Source organism: Caretta caretta, chromosome 2 (assembly GCF_965140235.1).
Source record: "Caretta caretta isolate rCarCar2 chromosome 2, rCarCar1.hap1, whole genome shotgun sequence".
Taxonomy (NCBI): domain Eukaryota; kingdom Metazoa; phylum Chordata; order Testudines; family Cheloniidae; genus Caretta; species Caretta caretta.
In genome coordinates, this window is record NC_134207.1 from 235,980,227 (window position 1) to 236,006,071 (window position 25,845).

Here is a 25,845-nt window from a genome sequence, read left to right on the forward strand (position 1 = left end):
CCTGTGAACCTGTTAAACCTTTCTAAATAAAGACATAGTTTTAAAAAAATGATAATCCAGGCTGGGAGCGGGAGAATGGATGGGGAAGTGGAATTTATTCAAATAAGAGTTTTATTCCTAAAACTCCTTCTCTCTCTCTCTCTCTCTCTGCTTCACTGCAGAGCTTCTGTATGCCTGGAACTGCTACTTGTATACCTTCCACTCTGGCTTTCTGCTACTTTTAATGAATCGGAACACCTTAGGGTTGCCAACTTTCTAGTTGTATAAAACCCTGCCCTACCCCTTATGAGGCCCCACCGCCCATTCACTCCAACCCCCCCTCCATCTCATCCACCCTCACTCACTGTCACTGGGCTGGGGCTCCAGCTGGGGGTGTGGGCTATGGGGTGGGGGCCAGAAATGAGGGCTTCAGGGTGTGGGAGGGGGCTCATGACTGGGGCAGGGGGTTGCGGTGTGGGAGTGGGTGAGGGCTCTGGTTGTGGGGGTGCACGCTCTGGGGCATGGCTGGGGATGAGGGGTTTGGGGTGCGGGAGGGGGTCTGGGCTGGGGTCAAGGGGTATGGAGTGTGGGAGGAGGCTCAGGGCTGGGGCAGGGGTGCAGGAGGGAGTGCGGGCTCCAGAAGGGAGTTTGGGTGCGGGAGGGGGCTCAGGGCTGGGCGTGTGAGAGGGGGTATGGGGTGTGCACTCTGGGAGGGAGTTAGGGTGCTGGAGGGGGTTCCAACCTGGGGTGTGGGAGAGGGGTTGGGTTGCGGGCTCCAGCTGAGGGGTGCTTACCGCAGATAGCCCCCAGTCAGCAGCACAGTGGGGCTAAGGCAGGCTCTCTGCCTGCCCTGGCTCTGTGTGGCTTTCGGAAGCAGCAAGCATGTCCGGCCCCTAGGCGGAGGCACAGCCCAGCGGCTCTGCATGGTGCATGATGCCCTCGGCCCCAGTGCTCCTATTAGCCTTGGTTCCTGGCCAATGGGAGCTATAGAGCCGGTGCTCAAGGAGGGGGCAGCACGCGGAGCTTCCCTGGCTGCCCCTGTGCCTAGGGACCGCAGGGACATGCTGGCTGCTTTTGGGAGCTGCGTGGAGCCCTGGCACACAAAGAGCTTGCCTTAGCCCTGCTGCACTGCCGACTGGACTTTTAACGGCTTGGTCAGCGGTGCTGACCGGAGTCTCCAGGGTCCCTTTTCAAGCGGGCATTCTGGTTGAAAGCCAGGTGCCTGGCAACCCTAGAACACATATCCTTGCACCCACAACACAAGTGGAAACCTGCCAAACCTGGAGCAGGGCAATACTAATCCAAGAATAAATCCCCTTGTAACACCAAAGGGCACGTAGACCCCATTATATATACAATCTTTAATAAATGCCTGTTTTTTCAGACAGTTTGTTGTTTATGAGGGTAGTGGTTATCTTCCCAGTGCCTTCCAACTGAGTAATTTATGTTGCACTTGTGCCCAGTGAGATCTGCTGTATCTTTGTTTTATACCCAGGGTGAACTGCCTGGTCTCTGTATTTTTCTTATCTGTTTAGTCTCCCAGAGGATTGATTTAAATGAGTCACCTCCATGATTCTGTCCTATGCATCCAACGCTGCTCTGTTGATATGCACTGAATTACATAGGGTTACTTTTCAGTTTATGAAGTAGTAATGTGTTATGTTCTTATTTTGGATTGGTGAGCAAATCTTCCTTGTTTTTTTCTCTAATAGATTGCGTCAGGCGCATCCATCTTATTAGCAGGTTACCTTTGCCAATGTAAATTGTCTTGCAGTCAGTGCGCCGGTTCTTTCATTCCTTCTTAGGAATGGCAGACTTTCAAATGGCAGAGCTGCTCAGTGAAAGTGAGAAAAATCAAAGTATGTTACTCTTTCTTTCCCCCTCACTAGCTTTCCATGGTGCCACGTTGCATATGGCTCATAGTGACATGTGGCCCTAGAGAAAACTACAGCTTTGATGGAGTATTGCCAAAAGCCTGTCAGATCTAGTTGTTGAATCCAGTGATACAGAATGTGACAGCTCAGATAGAGAATTATTCTAATTTTCTTCTTGCATTTTTTTCTTTTTTCCTCCTCATTGCAAATACTTTGAAGCACAAAATTTTGCTTTGTTTGTGGATGTTTGGAAATTCAGTGCTAATTAATGTAGCTGTATTTTGTTAACTGCACAGGACCATAGAGAATTGAAATGCAATATCTTTCACACTTGTTTATCCATCATTTTAGCTTTTTGTTTCATTTTATCTGATGCAGTTTAGCCATATAAAAATATTTGCATTTCCCTTGTGGAAATAATTAAGTTTATTTATGGCTCTCCAGCAGTACCTGGGAGGCATGTGGGATTTTCCTTCTCTAATATGATTTACTGCAGTGTTTTGAAAGCAAAGAGCTGATATGGTCACTGCCTTCAGAGATGTGGGGACAATGAATGGTTATTTATCCTAAGGCCTACTAACATTTCTAAATGCTATGAACAAATATTAAGCAATACCAAAATATGGAACGGTTAAACACAATTTGCAAACGAATATTTTTTTGCTGCACTGAAATTTAAAATTAGTAGTACAGAAAAGTGCTTAATTAACAAAGGCCACAGTTAGGGGTAGAGGAGGCATAAGATCAGACTGAAGACTATTGGGGAAGATGCTTGCAAAACACTTGCCTGCACTCTGTAGTAGTAGTTCAGTTTGCACTGTTCATTTCTAGCTTTCTCAGGCACTAAGTGGACTCTCAGATGTTTTAAGGAGAAAATTTACAATAAAAAGAAAGTAAATTTCTAAACCCAAAGGTGGTTATTAAAGAGATCACTACTGAAACATCGAAGTAGCTTGGTTTGATGCATGCTGCACTCACGTGTAGTGGAAAATGGTGACTGCAGAGAGAGAGGGAGAGAGATGTGGTTCCCTGGTCCCTGTCTGTCTTGCTCCGGCAGAATCAAGAGCAGCAGGGATTGTGCTCTAACTTCTGACACTGCTGTAAGTTGCTTCATGGAATTTATGCTTGTGATAAATGAAGCGGGGGGAGAGGGAGGTAGCTCCCTTTTATGGACACCCAACCAGCCAGCTAGCTATAAAATTCGTCATAGTAGCTGTTCTCTACTTGCTTTACCTGTAAACGGTTAACAAGCCCACAAGTAAAAGAAAAGGAGTGGGCACCTGACCAAAAGAGCCAATGGGAGGGCTAGAACTTTTTAAAATTTGGAAAAAAAAACTTCCCTTTGTCTGTGGTTGTTCCCCAGAGAGCAGAGGTACAGAGCAGCAATGCTGTAAGCAGCTTTAAGCCAGGTATGATCATAAATCTTTAGATCATACCTAGAACTACTTATCTGGAACTCCCAAATGTGTAAGTAGATCAGGAATGTTTAGAAAGATGCGATTAGGGTTATTTCTGTTGATTTCTTGTGGCTAATGGACTCCTCTGTGCTAACCCGAGATGCTTTTGTTTGCTTGTAACCTTTAAGCTGAAATCCCAAGAAAGCTATTTTGGTGCTTAATTTTTGGAATTACTCTTTTAAAATCTAGCAGAAGCCTATGTTCCAGATGTATTTTCTTTCTTGTTTTAATAAAATTTACCTTTTTAAAGAACAGGATTGAATTTTTGGCATCCCAAGAGGTTTGTGCATGTTGTTTGATTAGCTGGTAGCAACAGCTAATTTCCTTTGTTTTCTTTCTCTGCTCTTCCCTGGGTGGGAGGGTGTGTGTGTGGGGGGGGTGAAAGGGCTTAAGGGTACCCCACAGGGAGGAATTCCCAAGTGCTCCTTCCTGGATCTCAGGGGTTTTTTTTTGTATTTTGGTGGTGGCTGCATTTACCAAGCCAAGGTCAGAAAAAAGCCAGGAGTGGCAAGTATTAATTTTTAAAATCCTTGCGGGCCGCCATCTTCCGCATTCAAAGTGCCAGAGTGGGGATTCAGCCTTGACAATGCCAATGGGGTGGGCAGAGTAGGAGGAGCTTGACTCTACTATGCCCCCTTTCGCCTCTGCACCGACTCCTACATCCTCCATCCTCTCTCTCACAATGGGGATAGGAATAGGGCAGCCTGTGTAGGAAGCAGCCATGCCAGAACTTTTAGTGGACTGGAAAATCCGATTTTCTGGAGACCTAACCTTTATTTAGAACAGGAGTAGTGCATGTATGGAGAGCAGAAGCTCAGATTCAAATTCTCTGAAGAAGAGCATGCCTGTGTGTGGATCAGAGTTACACAGTGAAACATACTTATCAGTGTAGTGCCATCACTGATGCCTTAAGATGTATTAGACACCTTAATGAATCAACAAGTTGATGATTCAGGTGTTGGGGCTGAACATGGAGTCACCGGGAAGTTTTCTGCAAACTATATCCTAGAGGGACAGCTCAGTGACCATCAGTTGTGACTTTGACTCTTGCTTTCTTGGCTAAGGAAAGAGAATTGAGAGCATGTGGAATCCATGCTAATGGAGATCAGCAACACTTCCTTGAGGAGTAAAATCAACCTTCCACCCTACAGCATGCCATAATTTGCCCATCATTTGAAACAACTGGCCTGTCCGTCGACCATCCATTATCTAGCCTCTCATTCTGGAGTGGGCTAACTGAGAATTTTCCATCTCCACCAAGATACTGCCAATGTTCTGAACACCCTCCCAGTCAACCTGGGACATGGAACAGAGAAATCATTTGAAGCTTGCCATGGACAAGGGCCTGGACCTCCCCACAGCAGCTAGTACAGTCAGCTGTGTAATAGTGACGTCCTGCCTCAAAGATATGATGGATGGGGAAGAATTGGTCAGGGAAGTAGAAGTGGCTGGCAACCTTGGCTGCAGTGACCATGAGATGGTCGAGTTCAGGATCCTGACACAAGGAAGAAAGGAGAGCAGCAAAATACGGACCCTGGATTTCAGAAAAGCAGGCTTTGACGGCATTAGGGAACAGATGGGCAGGATCCCTTGTGAGGCTAATATGAGCAGGAAAGGAGTCCAAGAGAGCTGGGCAGCACAGTTTGGGGAGGAGGTGAGCAGCCCTCAGTGGTGAAAGAACAGGTTAAGGACTATTTAGAAAAGCTGGACATGCATAAGTCCATGGGGCTAGATGCAATGCATCTGAGGGTGCTGAAGGAGTTGGCTGATGTGATAGCGCAGCCATTGGCCAATATCTTTGAAAACTCGTGGCGATTTGGGGGAGGTTCTGTATGATTGGAAAAAGGCAAATATAGTGCCCGTCTTTTAAAAAGGGAAGAAGGAGGATCCGGGGAACTACAGACCGGTCAGCCTCACCTCAGTCCCTGGAAAAATCATGGAGCGGGTCCTCAAGGAATCCATTTTGAAGCACTTGGAGGAGAGGAAGGTGATCAGGAATTTGTTCCCAGAGGATGTTGTGAAGGCCAAAATTATAAGTGGTTTCAAAAAAGAATTTGATAAATTCATGGAGGATAGGTCTATCAATGGCTATTAGCCAATACGGTCAGGGATGCAACCCCATGCTCTGGGTGTCCCTAAGCCTCTGACTGCCAGAAGCTGAGAGTGGATAATGGAATGGATCACTCAATAATTGCCCTGTTCTGTTCATTCCCTCTGAAGCACCAGGCAGTGGTCACTTTTGGAAGACAAGATACTGGGCTAGATGGACTATTTGTCTGACCCAGTATGGCCATTCTTATGTTCTTCTGTTCTAATTTCTGACACACCAGTTTTGGTTCACTGATTTCTGGTCCTGTATTTCTCTTGTTTATCAGACATGATTTTGACACAGTCCTTGAATTATGTCACCAGACTTTTTTATTTGTAGTAATTTAATCATTCTGTCTCCCTTTTGCACCTTTTCCCATCAAGGTGTATTGTTATAGGTTACTGTGACACTTCATGAATTTTCACGCACTTCCATACTTGAGCTCACAATTAGGGTAAATTTAGGATCAAAATATAGGGTCAAATGTAAGGTTTCAGTTTTTGTCTACAAACCCTCACTGGGCTCAAGTTATTTGAGTGGACAAGGCCAAGTTTCACTGAAAGCAACCTTTGCTCAGTTGAAATGTGGTACAGCTATATCCTGCATAAGCTGTGAGTTTTCTATAGAGCCACATAGCATGGGTATGTTTAGACTTCCAGGTGGAGGTGTCATTCTCAGCTTGAGGAGATGTACTCGCTCTAGAGCTGATCAAGCCAGCTTGCTAAAAATAGAATGCAGCTGTGGCAGTGTGAGCCGAGGGAGGGGCCAGGTGCCCCAAACATGTGCCCATCCAAGACCCTAGGCATATACTTGGCTGGCTAGCCCCTCCCACCACTCACGCTGCCATGGCTATACTCTATTCTTAGTGCATTAACTTAACCAGAGTTAGCTCAGGTATGTCTCCTTGAGCTGGGAATCAACCCTCCCCAGCTTGACATGTAGACATGTCCTATGAGCCATATAGTCTCCTCGACTGTAAGGTCAGAAGGCATCATCATGATCATCTAGCCTGACCTCCTGCACATTGCAGGCCACAGAACCTCACCCTCGTGAAATAGACCCCTAACCTCTGGCTGACTTACTGAAGTCCTCAAATCATGGTTTAAAGACTTCAAGTTACAGAGAATTAATCATTTACCCTGGTTTAAACCTGCAAGTGACCCACGCTGCAGACGAAGGCGAAAACCCCCCAGGATCTTTGCCAATCTGATATCAACCAGTTTCTCATCCCAGGTGTCAGTTCATGGTTCAGTCTTATATTGATTAATTTTATGAGTAAGAGTTCAAACACTAGTACTGGGGGCACTCTCTACTCATATTGGAGACCAAGTTACTCGATGGGACAACAACAAACATTTGATAAATGGTTTTCTGGGGATGGGTGGTATTTTGTGACAAAAGGCTAATTGTGAGGAGGTGAGAAAATGGTTGTGCCCCTGTTCTAAAGAATTTGTACATGGAGACACCTGAAATTGCTTCATAGGAGGGGTGAAGTAATGAACTGGATTTATTATGCATTTTCTTACTAGTTTGTGTTGTTTCTCTGCATATTAATGTATATGTCAGTATTTTAAAATATCTTTAATAAAATAATTTAAAAGAACGTGCTCATGGAAATCACAGTTTACTTTTCAACTGGTTTCAGTTTGCAGCTAGGTTTGAGAATAGAGCGACGGGTCTATTTGTGTACTGATTTTGGGGACTATTCATTCTTGAGTAGAAACAAACAGAAGAGGAGAGATTCTAATAGAGTCTGCTGTAACTTCCACTAGGGTACACACATTTATAGATTGGTAAAAGTAGATCTCAGCAATCAGAGGGGAAAGGTGGTAAAGTGATCAAGGTGGTGATAGGCACGTGACATCTCAGTTTATCTACATATATACTTTAAAGGGAACTTGTGACAGATATAGCAATTTTCTGCAATATCTTTGTGGGAATCATACCATATTAAGTTTATGTATCACTGTAGGCCAGGGATTGCAAGTAATTCCATAGGAGAGCAGGACCACAGCCCACTAAGAACAATCAGGGGTGATTAGGCAAATTCACTTAGGTTGTAACACCTTCCAAGAGGTACTACTGCCTAGACATATTTCCATATACTAGTTCAAACTAGCTTCTCTAGAAACCAGCAGACAAAGAAAGGACTTGTGGATAAATACCCTGAAGTTTAAACTAACTCAGTATCTTCTTTCTGATCCAGCAAACAGACAGGATCTTCTGTCTAAGGAAAGCCCCAATCCTTCATGGGAAGGGTTGGGAGAATTTGACCTATTCATGGGTGTGCTTGTTCTGAGCAAAGAGATGCTATGAACTTGTAACCACAGAAAATCCCCTGTGGGGTTTGAAGGACTAGTCATTTACCGGACCCTTTGTTGGAGTTGGGGTGATCTCTGGTAAGCTTATTAGCATGCGTATAGGTTATTTTCTTGCTTTTAATGGTTTTTTTGGTAATGCTTTCACCTGAAGAATAAATGTGCTTACTTAGAAAGAGCTGTGTGGTAACATAACGGGCAATTATACTAGTTCCTAGCCTCAGAGGAGAAGGCAAAGCAGGCCTGGTTAAACAGAGAATTCACAATGTAGTCAAGGAACTGAGCAGCCTGAAAATACCCTAGTCAGGAGGGAAAGAGATGCGGGTCCCCAACTAAGAGAGGTGACTGCTGGGGAGCCAGAAGCTTAAGAATGAGTGCCCTTGCTGGGCCATGGAGGGGGAGTACAGGTGCAATTAGTTCCGTCACTATTCAGGGCATCTCCAAATACCCCTCTAATCAAGATTACTTTTAGTTTCTTTTTTAAATTAACTATTTCCCTAGCCTCAGTCTGTTTCCCAGCCCCCAATAACTAAACCCATCTGCTGATTAACCTTTCTGAAAAAGTTAACTACATAAGTGTTATTTCGCTCTCACTTTTTATTTGTTGCACTGCATCTAGTTCTGTTGTACAACTTGTGTCTGGTCCACTTGGTGGCTTCCTGTGCAGGAACTGACAGTAATTAGATTGCATTTACTCTCTTGGTTGACAAGTGGCAATGGCTTTGATGGAATTCTCCCAAGTGAACAATGTTCCACACTACATAGTTTGACTGAGGTGGCAGTCCCTTCTCAAAAATCTTCCAGGGCAGAGTGTAGGAGGGGCATTCAGAGGTTCATATCGCTTAAGACCATAAGGGACCATTAGGTCATCTAGACTGACCTCCTGTGTAACACAGGCCATAGAATTTAATCCAGTTACTCCTGGATTGAGCCCAGTATTGCTGGATTGGAGCTGTAAACCAGGAGTCCTCTGGTCACTCCCATTCACTCTTCATCTTAGTGAACATTTTACTCAGAATTATTACGTTTTAAACAAGAAGTAAATTCATTTCAAACAATCCAAAAAAACCCTAATGAGAGAGGGGAAAATGTAAATGTTAACCAGAAGTCAAATCTGTTGTGGTGGCAGCAGCATATAACTGGGGAGGGAGAAAAAGAAAACAAGACAGGACACTTTCACTGGCACAAACAAGGGAACAGAGAAATAAAACTCTGAAAGCAAGTGAGCACACAGACAAAGCAGCAAATGAACAAACAGTACACAAGACCAACAATATCTCACTGGAGAAATAAATAAGCAAAAGTCTAAACAAATGCTAACAGCACAAGCAGATGTAACAAAACAAGCAGCTGATCGGGGAGGGTGGGGGGAGCTCAACTAACATTGCATGCAAGTGGAAGAAAATTCCACTGGGCTTTATCCTAAAATACCTGATTACTGTGCTAGATAGAGATGACTTGATTAATTTTACAAGCAATGGAGCTGTCAGGGATTGTTTCTGGTGGGGTTTGGATTTTTTTTCTTTTAAAAGGTGAGACCAGACAAGCATGATTGTACTCAGGGTGGTTACCCTGTCTCGCTGTTTGTGCTGCTGCAGCTGTACTTCTGTTTTTAGTATGCTAGCTCGATTGAAGCTAGGGTGAGTATCACGTTCTGGGGTTACATTACCAGACTGGTAAGGGGTTACATCACCACTTGCCCTGTAACCCCAAGTGCCTTAAATGCTCTGATGTGGTTCACAGCCTGGACATTGGCAGCCAGCAAATAAGCACGCACTGAGTGTCTGTGTGCTAAGTAGCTCTGATTCAGCAGCTCTGATTCCAGCAGCCTGCTTGTTACACCCCAGCCACAGTCTGGTATCCACCAACCTTGGTTACATCTGGGAAGATGACCCCATCAGTCTCCAGTCCCAAATTTTCCCCAAACCATGCGCTCTTCAATGTCCTACCCTTTCCTGGACCATTCAGAGGAATGATAAGGTTAGTTTGTTACGCCTCTAAAAAGACAAAATGAACAGCTTCTTATTTTAACTGGAGATAACACTCAATTCAATTCAAACACAGCACAGGGTTGGTTTAAATTTAAAGTAAAACGAGTTTAGTAACAAATGGAGATAGGATTTTGAGTTCAGGCATAAAGGATGGAGTTAGAAATGTCTACAAGCAAATAAAAGTGAAAAACAATTTCTAGAGACTAAGACTTAACAAAACTATAGTGTTGGTTCAAGGTAAGATTCTTACCACACTTCCTTCTAGCACAGGAGTGGGCAAACTTTTTGGCCCGAGGGCCACATCTGGGAATGGAAATTGTATAGCGGGCCATGAATGCTCACAACATTGGAGTTGGGGTGTGGGAAGGGGTGCAGGCTCTGGGGTGGGGCTGAGGATGAGGGATTTGGGGTGCAGGAGGATGCTGCAAACTGGGATTGAGGGGTTCAGAGGGCGGGAAGGGGATCAGGGCTGGGGCACGGGGTTAGGGCATGGGGAGAAGCTCAGGGATGCAGGCTGTGGGCAGCATTTACCTCAAGCGGCTCCTGGAAGCAGCAGCATGGCACTGCTCCAGATCCTATGCATAGGGGTAGCCAGGGGGTTCCGCTCTACATGCTGCCCCCTTCCCAGCCAATGGGAGCTGCAGGGGCGGCGCTTGAGGAGGGGTCAGCGTGCAGAGTGCAGTGCCCTGGCTGCCTCTGTGTGTAAGAGCCGGAGCGGGGCCATGCCGCAGCTTCCAGGAGCCACGTGGAGCAGCCCCCGACCCTGCTCTCAGATTGGAGCGGGGCAAGCCCCAGATCCCGATCCCCAGCGGGAGCTCGAGGGCCGGATTAAAAAGGCTGGCGGGCCGGATCCGGCCCCCGGGCTGTAGTTTGCCCAACCTTGTTCTAGCAAGATGGCTCACTACTCCCTGGGTCAGGATCTCTAACAAAATTCTCAGCTCCTTTGTTTTCTTTGGTGAAAGATAGCTTGGAGTTCTTTGCCCCTCTCTTTAATAGCCCAGTAAACCTTTGAAATGCATTCTTCAGAAGGTTCCTCCCACCACCCCCAAAGTAAATTCAAGCTATGAGGAAGGTGACATGGGGTCTCTGGGTGAAGGAAGTTCCCTGCTGGTTTCTTCCCATGCTGGTTTTTGCTAAAATGCACATTGATCTGTTCCTGCATCTTCTACCCCTGCCATGATGCTATGCTGAGTGGTTGTTTCCTCCTCTTGTTGGCTTGACGGCCCTGTTTACCTTTTATGTAAATACATTAAGGGACAATGGGAGCGTATCTTGAAAGCACCTTCAAGGTGGCAGAACCACATTCCTTTGTCTAGGGTGGGGTAACTTCAGCTCTGCCTGTCAGACACATGTTAAGAACATAATTTCCAATAAGTTTGTAATTTTGCATTTGTCCTCCATACATACACCACACAATATTAATGATCAGTGTGTTGTTAGCTTTCTACTGATATCTGACATGACACCTTTTAGATACAGGTTATGACAATAGTGAGCTGGGGTACACTGGAGCTTTTCAGGCTAGCTGAAACTCACTACTAGATACCAGTGAGCCCTGTGCCCATTTGCATTGGGATGCTGTTAGGGTTACCAGGGATATATCTACTTCTGCTGGAAATTACATCTTCCAGCTGCAGTGTAAATCTACCCATGGCACGCTGGTAACACTCCTTGCAAGTTGTGGCCAGTGTGTAGATAACTCTCCTGTCTTTATTGGATACACCAAATATTGATAGCGTGGTACAGCCCCATTAATAGTGTTCACACTGGCTCAACTAAAGAGGGTGCCATCCAGAGAAAGAGAAGTAGTTTTTTAGATAATGAGGGGAAAGACTGAAAAGTTCTTCACAGAAGAGTTGTTCACAGGGACGCTGTTAGAGGATTGGTTGTGTGAGCTCTTCTATAGCTGGAGGCCTCACAAGATAGGACTTTGAGTCCCTTTATCATCTCATAGTGCTGCTCTAAGTGATGCCCATCTCAGAGTGTTGCTCAGCTACCTTGTCATACACTAATGTATTGCATAAGTGGAAGGATGGTTCAGTGCTTAGAGTGCTTTCCTGTGCTGTGTGGGACCTGGGTTCAAATGCTGTACCCAAAAGAACTAACACAATCCGGGCATGCGTAAACAGGAATCTCTAGTAGGAACAGAAAGATTATTTTACCTCTGTATTGGTGTGGCTGCTGCTGAAATACTGTATTCCAGTTCTGGTGCGCACAATTCAAGAAGGATATTGATGTATTAGAGGGGGCTCAGAGAAGAGCTACGAGGATGATTAAAGAATGAGAAAACATGCCTTTTAGACTCAAACAGCTTAATCTATTTAGATAACAAAGAGAAGGTGGTGACTTGATTACAGTCTGTAAGTGCTTACATGGAGAACAAATATTTAATAATGGGCTTATCAGTCTAACAGAGACAGATATAACAAGATCCAATGGCTGGAAGTTAAAGCTAAACAAATTCAGACTGGAAATAAGGCATACATTTTTAACAGTGAGAGTAATTAACCACTGGAGCAATTTATCAATGCTCGTGGTGGATTCATCATCACTGACACTTTTTAAATCAGGATTGGATGTTTTTCTAAAAGATCTGCTCTAGGAATTATTCTGCGGGAGTTCTATGGCCTGTGTTATTCAGGAGGTCAGACTAGGTGATCACAGTGGTCTCTTCTGGCCTTAGAATCTATGAATCCCTCCTCTACCACAGACCTCCAATGTGATCTTGGGAAAGTCACTTAGCCTCTCTGTGCCTCAGGTCCCCATCTGTAAAAAGGGATAAAAGCACTGCCCTACCTCACAGGGGTGTTGTGACAGTAAATACATTAAAGATTGTGAAGTGCTCAGACACTACAGTAAGGGGGATGGTATGAATACCTTAGGTAGATGGCTGATACATTTTATTGGTATATATTGCCTTAGATCCAGGCACCTAGCGTATTAACTCACACCTAATGGTATGTGAGGTAGTCAGTTCTATTGTACAAGCCACTCAGTGTCCATTTACTTTGTGTTGTAAGACTGCATTGCTCTACTTAATGGGGAAAGTCTGACTTTCCTTTGTCTGCTGTACTGACAAAGAGCATATGTCTTAATCAAACCCAGGGTATGCTTCCTTTACTGAGACTTTCTAGAAACATGAACCAACTTGTAAAAGTTGTTTATATTTTATAAAAACTTACCAAAACTTTGATGTATGTGATCAGTTCACGTAAAACCTTTTAAATGACCAGATCTGTGATTACAAGTAATTTTAATTAAAATAAAATGGAAACATTCCATGTAATGACTTCGTAATTGGCCTGTTCGAGTCTAGTTCCTGCTTATTTGCTCTTTAGATTATGGTAGAAGTGTGTCTGTGGAAAGCAATCTTGTAGAAGTTGGCTTTATGTATTGATTTTATAGTGTAATTTGAATTCACAGAAATCAGAGTACACGTATAATTTTAGTTCTGCAGCCATAAAAGACACTGCCAGCCCTTTTAGGCCTTTTAAGGACAGTTAAACAGGATGAATGACTTGCAAATTTAGAATCAACGTTGTTAATTGTATTTGGATATACATGTTTTTCTGTGTGTCTCTGTATGGAGTACTCTGCTAGATAAAGTCAGCAACAGCCATTACTTTAGGGAATGCAGTGCAGTAGGGGGAAACATTTAGAGGAAAGCACAATGGATGATGATCCAAATCCAGCCAAAAGGACAGAAATAAATTAGATAAAACACTCATTCCTACAGTGATTGAATTTGGCAAGTCATTGAATGCGGGTCATTTATATCTAAAGAGAATGCCACTAGCATCTTAGCAATTGGTGGTTTAAATATTTGCATTCAGGATTGTATTTATGGCTTTATCAAACATTATATATTTAGTGAGAGAGAGATTATTACTTAGTTAACTGAAATAAAGCCCTCATATGTTGGAATCCAGTGGTGTTGGTGTAAATTTAAGCTCTAGTTGTGGGTGGGTATATTGTCATCAGCACGTGCTGAGGGGTGTATTGAATTCTATTTAAATTCTTATACCCTTCATGGTGGAACTTCTGCTTTGCCCCTTCTCTGCCCACTGAAGGTGCTTAACTGCTTCCTGGTTCACAGAGGCCTGGGCCTATGCACCTACTCTCACAACTCAAAATGCTGTAATGCGTAATCATTTGTTATTTTTAAAAATTTGTTTGTGTCGTACCTGGCCAAAAAAAGCATTTAGATTTAGTGTATTTTATCAAAAACATAATGAGTTGCATGTTCCTAGATCCTATATAGTCAATATAGCTAATTAGTCCAATTTCTCACATTCAAAGGGCTTTCTTTAGCACCAGAAGAGCTAAAACACAATTTAAAAAAAAAGAAAAAAAGAAGATCTTGTGTAATTGCCCCACCTCCATCTCAGCTGCTCTGGTTCCATCTTAATGGAGGCATCAGCTGAACGTGCAATAATGATTTTAAAAAGCGAATAAAATATTGGACTATCTCGAGCAATTCACAGTGATGGGCCAAATCCTCAATGTGCATAAATCACTGTGGTTCCATTCATGTTAATATGAGGGTCTGGCGCAATGTGTAGATCTTTTCTCAGTTATCCCTGAACCCAGTTTGTGTGAGTAACTTAAGTAATTCTTTCTAATGTGCATTACTGTGCAATTGTCCACACTGAAGTTCATCTACTGTCCTACTATCCAGTAACCTAAAGCCCTAACTCTGCTATGATGATTCTCGGGGTACCCAGGAACTCTAAGTCATCTTGTTGCCCCCTGCCTCCAGCATGAGGGAGACTCTCTTGTGCTTAACTTACTGTCAGCTCCCGGCCACCATCACCCTGTTACGCACCCAAGCGCTCTCCTCTGGGCTATGCCAGCCCTTTTTTTGCTTTGTCGGTTAACAATAGATGCACTACAGTCCTGGAGCCCCTTCAAAGCATTCTCTTGTAGTGTTCAGTCCCATATCCACTGAACACTCACGGAAATATCAGGGCTGCTGCCCCCAAGAAAACAATGTACACACCAGCTTGTATGATTCAGTTCAGGATCAGCACCTTGTTTAATATCATAAGAACATAAAAATGGCCATACTAGGTCAGACCAATGATCCATGTAGTCCAGTATTCTGTTTCTGATAGTGGCTAGTGCCTGATGCTTCAGAGGAAATGAACAGAACAGGGCAATTATTGAATGATCCATTCCCTGTCATCCAGTCCCAGCTTCTGACAGTCAAGAGGATTAGGGACACCCAGAGCATAGGATTGTGCCCTGATCATCTTGGCTAATAGTCACTGATTAACTTATCCTCAGTGAATTTATCTAATTCTTTTTTTAACCCACTTTTGATTTTGGCCTTCACAACATCCCTTGGCAGCGTGTTCCACAGGTGTTGTGTGAAGACGTATTTCCTTCTATTTGTTTTAAACTTGCTGCTTATTAATTTAATTGGGTGACCCTGGTTCTTGTGTTATGTGAAAGGATAAAGAACACTTCCTTATTCACTTTCTCCCCACCAGTCATGATTTTATAGACCTCTATCTTATCCCCCCCCCCCCTTATTTGTTTCTTTTCTAAGATGAACAGTCCCAGTCTTTTTAATCTCTCTTCATATGGAAGCTGTTCCATACCCCTCATCATTTTTGTTTCCCTTCTCTGTACCTTTTCCAATTCTAATGTATCTTTTTTGAGATGGGACAACCAGAACTGCATGCAGTATTCAAGGTGTGGGTGAACCATGAATTTATATAATGGTATTATCATATTTTCTGTCTTATTATCTATCCCTTTTCTAATGGTTCCTAACATTCTGTTAGCTTTTTTGACTGCCACTGCATACTGAGCAGATATTTTCAGAGTGCTAGCAGTTAATTTAGACTCCATCATTTGTATGTATCGTTGGGATTAGTTTTTCTAGTGTGCATTACTTTGCACTTATCAACACTGAATTTCAGACCACACTTACATATATTCATATGTGAAAACACAGATAAATTTATTACCACAGATTCAACAGTCAAGAAATAGTGAGTAAGGACACTGGAAACAGAAGGTTATATATAAAATAAAATCATAACATGCTTTCTAGAGACTAAACTTAACTAGTTACTCTATTATCTAATGACAGGTTTCAGAGTAACAGCCGTGTTAGTCTGTATTCGCAAAAAGAAAAGGAGTACTTGTGGCACCTTAGAGACTAACAAATTTCTTTGAGCATAAGCTTTCGTGTAGCTCACGAAAGCTTATGCTCAAATAAATTTGTTAGTCTCTAAGGTGCCACAAGTACTCCTTTTCTATTATCTAAAGAAGTTTATCTCACCCAAAGTCTTTTCTACAGTGTTTCACCAAGATTGGTTGAGGTCCAGTTTTCATGTAAACGCACTGCCCATTTACTTCCTAGGTGCAGGATAAGGTGGTGTTGTCTTTGCCTTCTTTTTATATCCCCAAAGTTCATTGTCTGTCTTCAGAGACAGGATATCTCCCCTCCATGGTTTGTTTTTCCTGTGTGCTCTTCCCTGTTGACTTCACATCTCTTTTTGATAACTTTGTATGTTAATAGACATCCATTTTGTTAGCTTACAATGCCCAATTAACATCTCAACTGAGAGACTGGTGAATAAACCATCTTTTGTTTGACAGAAAACCTGTTTCTTCACTTCTCCTGTGATATAGAATTTAAGAATATAATTTCAGTACATAGACATAACTCCTTATGTAGTATGTGTACATACATTTCACAATGGTAGCAATGACCAGTGTGACCCAGGTTTTTATGTAAGGCCTCACATGACATTCTTTGAGCCAGAATGTACATACCACAATCAGGATATTCTATAACCCTCTTGCCAGTTGGAATTAAGGAGTTCACATTCTCAGAGGGCTATCCACAAGTATAAAATTAAACATCTGTGTATGTCTTTACAGGATAAGAACCTAATGTTGTATGATCCTTATGGAATTCACAACCCTCACTAGTTTTGATTAACCTAAATAACTTTGCTTTGCTAACAAGCTTTGCCATTTTAATTCCTGGTTCATTCACCCCAAAGTCCAAAGACTTTTGAAAGTCCAAGTAAGTAAAATGAACCAATTGTTTATTATCTACTGTTCATTAAAACTTTTTCAAATAATTCTGTTGTCAGAGAGGCACAAAAGTTGGGCTAAATTTGTTTGTCGCATCCATTTAAATGCTTTATAACTCTGTATAAAGTATGGAGGGTCATGCTGTGACAGTCATTCCAGAGGAAAATATAGAAGTATTTGAACATTTAGTATAAAACTCCTTAATCAAAGAAGTTGCTTGGCTTGTCAGCTTGTGGGAAAGCAACAGTGTCCAAAGAAATAGATAGATATTTATAGATAGATATTTAATGATTCCCGAGAGTGGAAGAAATACAGATTTCTTCCTAACACAGGAAGGCATAAAGTATTCCCTCCAGAAATCAGGGAGATAGAACAAGACTGTTTTATTCCCTCGGGATGCAAAAGTCTCCATGTTCTTTTTTTCCCCTTGCCCCTTACATACTATTGAAATACTGTGTGGATTTATCTTATATTAAGGGAGTGAACTGGGGAAACCTAAAATCTTCAGACTGGATTACATGGAAATTAAAATTTCAATAGGTATTAATGCATGTTCCCTGATGCTATATGCAAAAGCAGCTAAAATGATAAATACATAAAATATGAATTAAAATATCCTAGCACACAGGAAAGTGATTATATTAAAAGTACTTCCAAAAAGAGAGTGCTTTTGGACATGTAAATGGGGAGGAGACAGATGGATGCAGAAGTCCATGGTTATCAATATCCATGCCTTAGGGAGCACCATATAAAGGATTCATCACCTTCTGATTAGAGGCACAAACGTGAACCCCTAAAAGGCATGAAATATCAGAGCACCGAAATCTGTTAAGAGATTTCAGTTTTATTCAGTCCCTCCCTAGTGAGTTCTCTAAAATTCAGCAGATTCATCTCAGAATATACCATTTTATAGGCAGCTTGTGTAGAAAATCATAGGGCTGCTGGAATATGACCACAGGTGACCATTTAGTGCACAAATGTCCTTTTACACCTCTACATTGGATGCAAATGGTTGGTGAAACATTGCTAGAAGCCCTACTGAGATCCCACCTACACTGCCATTTTTAATCATGTTGTAACTTGTGTTGGCTAACATCATTGAAATTTATAGTACAGGCCAGACGAAAATGTGTTCCAAAAGGGTTAAACACAACTAGGAATGAACATTTGTATCCTGCCTGCACTAGGATTTCCAATGGTATTACTTAACTTGTTCAAACATGTTTTAAAATATTAGTGTAGACAAGATCCAAGAGGCAATTACAGTAGTCATGGTTCATGGTCAGAAGATTATGTATTGTGTCTGCAAGTTCACCACAGGAGAAATAAGGGTGCAGTCTGCACAGATTGCACAGTTGAATGAAAACACTTTTGTACTATATCCAACATGTAGCTTTCCAGGGAAAAGATGTTGCTGAAAATAATGCCAAGGTTCTTAACTTTACTATTTCTGAACATTCCTCTGCAGTAAATGAAAATTCTTTCCTTTGTGGGTAAAAATCTTGCCCATAATATATATACATTGAACAACACTGTAGATATCTTAGATCCTTTAGACACATGGCACTTCAGTTGCTTGGGGGTGAAATGCAAATACAAGATAACTACAGCCTGTTTTCTTTTCAATATTATAGGTATAGAATCACAGAAACGTAGGGCTGGAAGGGAACTTGAGTTGGGTTAGTTGGGCTCTCCCTAGAGCTCTAACAAAAACTGTGTAGGCAGCATTTTGAAGTTGAAGCTTGGGCTGGAGCTTGGGCTCTGAAGCCTACCCCCCTCCTGGGCTTCAAAGCCCAAGTTCCAGCCTGAGCCACAAATTCAAATCGCTGTCTGCACAGCTATTATCATGCTAGTGCTAGCCCCTCTAACCCAAGTCTGTTGACCTGGGGTGGGAGGTTTGCTTCGCAGGCTGTGTAGGCATAACTTATGTGGCTGAAGCATCAACTGTGCTCATTCATATTAAAAGCTGCTGAAGTCTTGCATGACCGAATGGCTCCCTGACTTCAACTGAAAGCCAGTAAGAGATCATTCATAACCCCTAACTAATGCAGTCTCAGCCTTCAAAAAAGGCCTTAATCTTGACTTACCTCATGTGTCACTGGTATGGAGAGGCACCCAGAGCTGCAGTACTATTATATTCTTGGTTATCTTTCTTAAAAACAGGAGGTTTGACATGGGTAATAATTGGAAAACACTGCAGCAGCCAGAGAAGCATTCTTGAAGTGGACCTCCATATTCTTAGAGATGCTAAATTAGGCATTGCTAGTGCCTGTCAATAATGGCGCCATGGGACAGCCACTGGCTTTGAGCAGCCACAGCTGCAAAAAACAATTTTTGTCAGAAATGATGTTAAACTCAACTACAACTGAGTTAGGAGCCATTGGGTTTCATAATACAAAGGCATAGTAAGAACTGCCCAGTCTTTCAATCTATCCCATGAAGTACATCACACACTTGTCACAGTGATCAGCTGATGTAACTATTATTGATAGAAGGGAATCTCAGTTAGTCAGTGTCAAGGGGGTTTTTGAGTCCAAGGCTGGCAGTTTTGCCTAGTGACAGTACTCTGGATGGTGAGAGACAGAGGCCGTCTTGACTAGTGGCAGGGTTCAGCAGCTGTATTCAATGACTGTGTCGCCCAGTAACGAGAGTCAGTGGCTGGGGGTAGGGAACTCCAAATCTTCCCTGCTCCACTGGGTTCCAACCCAGGTCTGTTCAAAATAATGGTCCAGATACATGGCCTAGGGACAGGTGCCCTTACGCCTGTTCCTTCGATCACTGCCTACTCCTACTTCTGTTCCTTCATCTGCACCACGGGTCTGTCTTGGGGTCCCCCTGGGACTCCTCTTGGGTCACTCCCTGGAGCATCTTCCCCTCTCTGTAGTGACTGGTTGTCCTTGGCCTCCATGGTTGAAAAGTCTGCAGCAGCTTGACTGTGAGCCCCAGTGGCTTCTCTCCAGGAGGTTGTAGCACCCAACTGCTCTCCTGCTCAGTCAATGCAGACTGAGCTGAGCTGCTTCCTTTTGAGCTCTCCCTGCACTGGGAGCATGCTCAGCAGTGGGTGAGGGGGTGTGTCTTTCTGTGCCCAGAGCAATTCCTTAACCCTTGGGGAGTTGGTATGTCCCGTCACAGTCATACTGTGAACTCCCTGAATGAGGGCATCTGGAGAGTTCCTTGCAGAGTCTTTGGCCAAGGGAAAAAAGGATCCCTTGGCCCCAGTTCTTCTGTAAAACATTTTCAAAAAGTCTTTAAAAATTACTGTCTTATTTACAACGGATATGGTGGTACCCAACCAAAGCCACAGGAGAGATTTGCATGGCAGGTTGATTCCAGGCTATAAAATAATTTTCTTAATAGGAAGCAAAGGGATTTTTCAAAGGGCCCTTCTGCCATCCTGCCTCTCCGCGGAAAGACAGCCTACCATAAAATTGCCTTGTTTGAAAGAAAAACAATGGGTTTTACAGAGTGATTTATGACAAAATGTTGGATGAAGTAGGTAGTTAAGGAAATGGGAAATGCAGTGTCTACATTTTATCCTATTATATAAGCTGTAGATTACTGTATATAAATCATTTAACTTATTGGAACAAGATTTATAGTGGGAGGAAAAGATTGATCAATTTTTATTTTTTTTACTTACAACAATAAGCAAATGATAATGGGAACATAATGATTAGGCCTCAAAGTGCCATAGATAGGATTAAGGGGTACAGTACTTGGCTAGATATAGATTCCTTAAAAGTGAATGATTGAATCAGCATTCTCATACAAAAGTTGGGGGAAATAAAGTTACATGCTTTCATTCTAAAAAGCCACTTTTGGTATATAATAAAATTTTAGAATATTCATACATATTACAGAAGCCGGGTTATTGGTATTAAATATGCATGTGAAAAGGTTTGAAGGACTATTTGAAATCCAAACAGAACAGACCAAATTCTGCCCTTAAATTCATCATTGCAACTCCCATGATCTGAATCAATGCATGTACGTTTAAAGGTAAAACTGGGCATTAGTAAATGCTATCTAAACAGCTTTGTGTTAAACAACATTCAAAACTGAAGAGGGAATGATATTTTATGGTTGAAATCAATTAAAATTTAACTACTGTATCAGGATTAATAATATTTATAGGTAATTATTGTGCCAGGCCCTGTGCAGACAAGTATGAAGGTTTCTTTCATAAATAGCTCAGAACCTAAAGAGAAAATGATTAATATTTTCTAATGTCATGCATCCTTTTCTGTTTTCTAGAGCATCAGGGCTTCAGGCCTGGTTCTTTTGGAAACCATCCTTTTTGGATCACTCCTCCTGTACTTCCCGGTGAGTTATGTTGTTATTTTTAAACGGATTTTATTGCCAAAGTTTTAAAACATAAGCAATTTGGTGATAAATACAGATATCAAAACTATGTACATACTAGGTAAGTTAATACAATTATTTTAATGTACTGTGTTCAGTAAGTTCTCTTAACTTTTTGGTATTTGTAATAATTCCAAGCACAGGGAGTACTATAGAGAGAATATTGCAAATACACTAAATAGTGATATTTTTTAAAAAATGGCAGGGTGGGGGGAAAGGGGATAATGGAAACTTTCTGAGGTTGCCTATTGTATGTTCCCAGTTGAACAGAATATCAAAAGCTGGAAACTAGGTCCTCTACTGTACTTAAAAATGACAAAAATGTCAAGTTTGTGTATAAAGAACAAAGACTGAATATATCTAGTGCTTTCTGGAGTTTATTACAAAGCAGGGGAGTTATTTTAATGTTTTATTAAATATCTCTAAAATTGTGTGACATCTGGAATACCTTATGTTTGAGAATATGTGTTATTTATATATTGTAAGTGTAGAGTAAGTTTGGGAAGATGTGTTGTTATTTATATAGTGTAAGTGGGCAAAATATGGAACAACATAGTTCTGGTTCTTTTAGCTGGAATACTTAATGAATCAGTTGAGTTTTCTGGAATTTTTGAAAAGGGAGAACCAAGATATCTTGGTGCAAGTTTGTGGTCATGCAGTCTGAGGCCTAAGGAGTGGATGGAAGAAAGAAGGGTGGAAGTGGACGAAGTGGGAAGAGGATAGGAATGAAGAAGTGATGGAGGAGGAAATAGAGTTAGAGACTGCTTTGAATATGGTTATGTTCTAATTTATAGCTTTTCCCAGTGGTCAAATGCTTATATGGCTTTTACAGAGCTCCAGCTCATTAACGAGACCCTGGAAAGCAAAACACCCAGGCAAACATGTAAACAATTTGCAAATATGCAGTACTAAAGGAGGGGTGATAAATGCCATAATAAACACAAATCCCTCTGGAGTTTGTTTTCTAAATTGTTCAAAATTGTGTTACATTTTTTACTTTTAACCTAAAAGAGCGTTTGTTAATTGCTAGGATAGTTTTATCTGGAATTTCATCTTTAATTTTGAGGTTGTTCGACAGATTTCATTTTTTAATGTTTTTGAGTTATGGACATCACCATTAGAAACTAATGAGGAACATGTTAAGGCCAGTCATGCAGTGCTTGGAACAGAAATATAATCATACTTAACACTTAGTTAATGATTCACATGTTCAGAGCATTGTACAAATGCTAATTAATTCTCACAATAACCCTTTGGGGTAAATAATTATTCCCCCCCATTTTACTGGGGATTGGATCTGTCTTCACTTATGTGAGAGCAGCACCCAGGTGCTAGAGGACAAAATCGAATCCCAGATGAGGAAGAGAGGAAATGATGTGCCTAAAATCCCACAGCTAATCAGTGTCAGAGCTGGGATTTTAGAATATCAGACCCTTTCTGACTCCCAGCCCTGTGCTCATTGCTTTAGAGTTTATTGCCTCATAGTCTGAATATGAATGAAACCAGTACTTTTGGTCAGAAATCTAACAACCTTTCCACTCTCTAATACACAAGCTTATCCTCTCATCTCCTCCTCTCAGTCCATCTGCGTATCCCCTCTCTCTCCGACAATCCAACCTTTTCCCAACCTTGTACTCTGACCCCTTATAGACTTGCCCAGGGCTAGATTAAAGGGTAGGCACCAGTAATCGTGGGTCTAGGGTCCCTACCACAGTGAGATGGTGAGTTCAGAATCCCTGCTTTAGTTTTAAAACAAAAATAAAGTAAGCCTCCAGCCCTCATAGTTATGAAAAGAAGCTTCAAAGTGTGAACTGGGTGTAACTGCTGCAGTTAGGAGTGTTTGAATCTGTAGAGAGCGCTCAGCCGAGGAAGGAAAGGCAGTCACAAAAGCTGGGTAAGAAGCCATTTGGCCCGCCCACCCACCAGACCAGACCACGCCCCTGTTGCTTTTTTCGGGGTCAAGGAGGGAAGCCTGCTACTCTCCGGGGACTCAACTGCAGTTTTTGCCACTGCTGTGGGGAGAAAGCCACAGTCATCAGTTCAGTGGGGCAGGACCTCACAGATCCTCAGGGTTTCTGGGGGAAGAAGGATGAGTCCCCTGGCTACTGCAGCTGTCACCTTCTCCAGCCAGGTAGGTGGGGTGCAGGTCGGTGCTCTGCTACCCAACTAGAGCAGGAGGCTCTATGATGCGGAGTCCCAGCTCCTGATAAGGGAGTGGGGCGCATACTCTCCAAGTGGCTGAGGGAGGAAGGAGGCAGAGATACTGTCACACTTCCCATCAACCAAGGGGAGGGAAGACCCAGCTACTACCATCTCAAGCAGTAGGCTGGGCCAAAGTATAAGGGTGAGGCCATAGCAGAGAGTTCCCATGTAAGATATTCCTAAAGCCCTAGCTTGGCTTAATTCATCCCTGACCTTGCTGTGGCTCCCATCTGCTCACCCTAGTCTTTCCCCAGCCTTTTGTCTTGAGTCCAGATCTTTTCCAAGAACCTTGTGTCCTGTTGATGGTTGCACATCCAGGAATGAAGCCACACTGGCTACGAAAGCTCCAGCTAGTACAAAATTCAGCAGACAATGTGCGTAGTCACACGGGTTGCCATGAGTGCATTGCTGCAGTGCTCTGCTCTCTGCACCAGCTCTGTATTGAATAGAGACAAGTTCAAAGTCTGTCCAGATTTTCTATGCCCTCCATGGGACTGTACCTGGTTACATAGCCACCGACTCTGTGAGTGCTCCGCGCTGGAGCACCCACGGTGAAAAATTAGTGGGTGCCTGCACCCACTGGCAGCCAAGCTCCCCTCCCTCGCCTACTTCTCCCCCGCCCGAGCACACCACGTCCCCACTCCTCCCCCTCCCTCCCAGCGCTTCCCGTGCCTCTGCTGCCTAACAGCTGTTTGACGGCATTTAGCACTTTCCGGGAGGGAGGGGAAGGAGTGGGGACGCGGTGCACTCAGGGGAGGAGGCGGAGAAGAGGCAGGGAAGGTGCAGGAAGAGGAGGGGCAGGGGCGGGTGGAGTCGAGCACCCACCGGCCAGAGGGGAAGTTGGCGCCTATGCCTGATTACCTGACAGGTTGTTTCTCACTTTACAACAATGAGATCCCATGACAGCTACGTTCCACTGACAATGAAACTCTGAACCAATGCAGGAGGCTTGTGAGATGGTGCTTTGAATGGAACTGGTCCTAGACTAAGTAACCCACTCTCATAATATACAAGAATGACCACTACTCACTCACTTTGTTCAGAGCTAAATGCAAAACTCATGATCAAGCTTCCTCTCTGCAATAGTTCTATACTCCCACACACTCTCTGGTGGGGCTCTCTTTCTCCCTCACATACACAACTGTGCTCTAATCAAGCTATTACTCCTACAGGCTGGGACAAATGAGAGAAAGATTGTTGTTTCTATTTTTAAATAAATGGGAAAGGGCTTAGATACCATGGTAATGGGGGCCATCATAGAGCCTAGACAGATAAATGAACCATTATTTCACCAGCTTTAAGAACATACTTCTGTAAGCTCACGGTAGAATTCTGCTACGAAACCTTGTTAAATAGGGAGAGACTGCCACTCTGGAGTGTGAATTATGGGATGTGTGGATTCTTGAAGTGTGAATTAATGAGGTTCTATTGTACATACACCATATCCAAGCCTGTGCTCGCATGAACCTTTACGGAACACATAGCTGAATAAAAGATCGAGTGTGGGCTATAAAATGAGTGAATAACTTGTACCCAGATGGCACTTATACACATTTTAATTCATGCCAGATAGGTAGGGTGTGGGATATTGATTATCACATCAGACCTAATTCACATATGTGCAGCTGCTGGTCTTCAACTCTTTTTCTGTTACATTGGATTTTTATTTATTTATAAAGGTCTAGGAATGTTTTTGTAATTCTGTGAATCAGAACAAATTGTTTAAGGAATTAATAGATCTGGGGAAAATGCACTTAAAACGTTGAAACAGGAGCAGAATTGTTTTTATTTCATAATTAAAAGACTGCAGTGATAATTGTTCTTCGTTTTATATGTCAAGTGGATATTTTGTAGCATGACAATTAGTGAAAAGCTCAGCTTCTACTTTTAGACTTCCTGCCTAATAGGTTAAATTTATTTATCGGACTTTTTACTTCTTGTTTAGTACATCGCCATACTGTGCTCAACCAGCTCCATGCAGCTCCCCCTCTCCACTACATCTAAGGAAAATCAGGATTCTGAATCTCCTACGTTTATACCTCTCTTTGGCCTTGATTCTCCTTACATAGAATGGAGCTGGTGAGCTGGTTGTGGGTCCCTGATTGAACGAGATCTGGGTCCTTTTAAGGACTGGACATTCTGCAGCTCTGTTCCACCTTCCCCCATCACCCTGTGCCTACCCTCCCACCCCCATGTTTCCAACACAACTCCTACACAAACCTTTCTTTCCCTTCGATCAGGAGTGGTGGGGGACTGGCACAGGAGGCACTAGAGATGACTCTGCCAGCTTTCCACTGAGTGGCAGTGTCCCTGCACAATCAATATAAAATTCTGCCTATCTCCAGCCAGTTTAACGCCACTTTGTGCTACCTGTATTTTCCAGGTAGGGACCACAGTTCAGTAATGCCTCACATACACCTCTGTTGAAATCCTGTTCTTGCTTTCATATCCTTTCACCTTGACCATTGTAAATTTCTTAGCTAGGGCACCTCCTCTCTCACTGGCCAAGGACTTATG

The 25,845-nt window shown here is 42.8% G+C and overlaps 1 protein-coding gene across 1 annotated transcript in view; it reads left to right on the forward strand.

Annotated features, from left to right (window-relative positions):
• Positions 1-25,845, forward strand: part of GPR158 (G protein-coupled receptor 158) — a 312,886-nt gene that overhangs the window by 174,614 nt on the left and 112,427 nt on the right. The window contains exon 5 of the mRNA XM_048837832.2: positions 21,019-21,087. Within this exon, the coding sequence (XP_048693789.2) occupies positions 21,019-21,087 (69 nt within the window). The remainder of the gene's footprint in view (positions 1-21,018; positions 21,088-25,845) is intronic.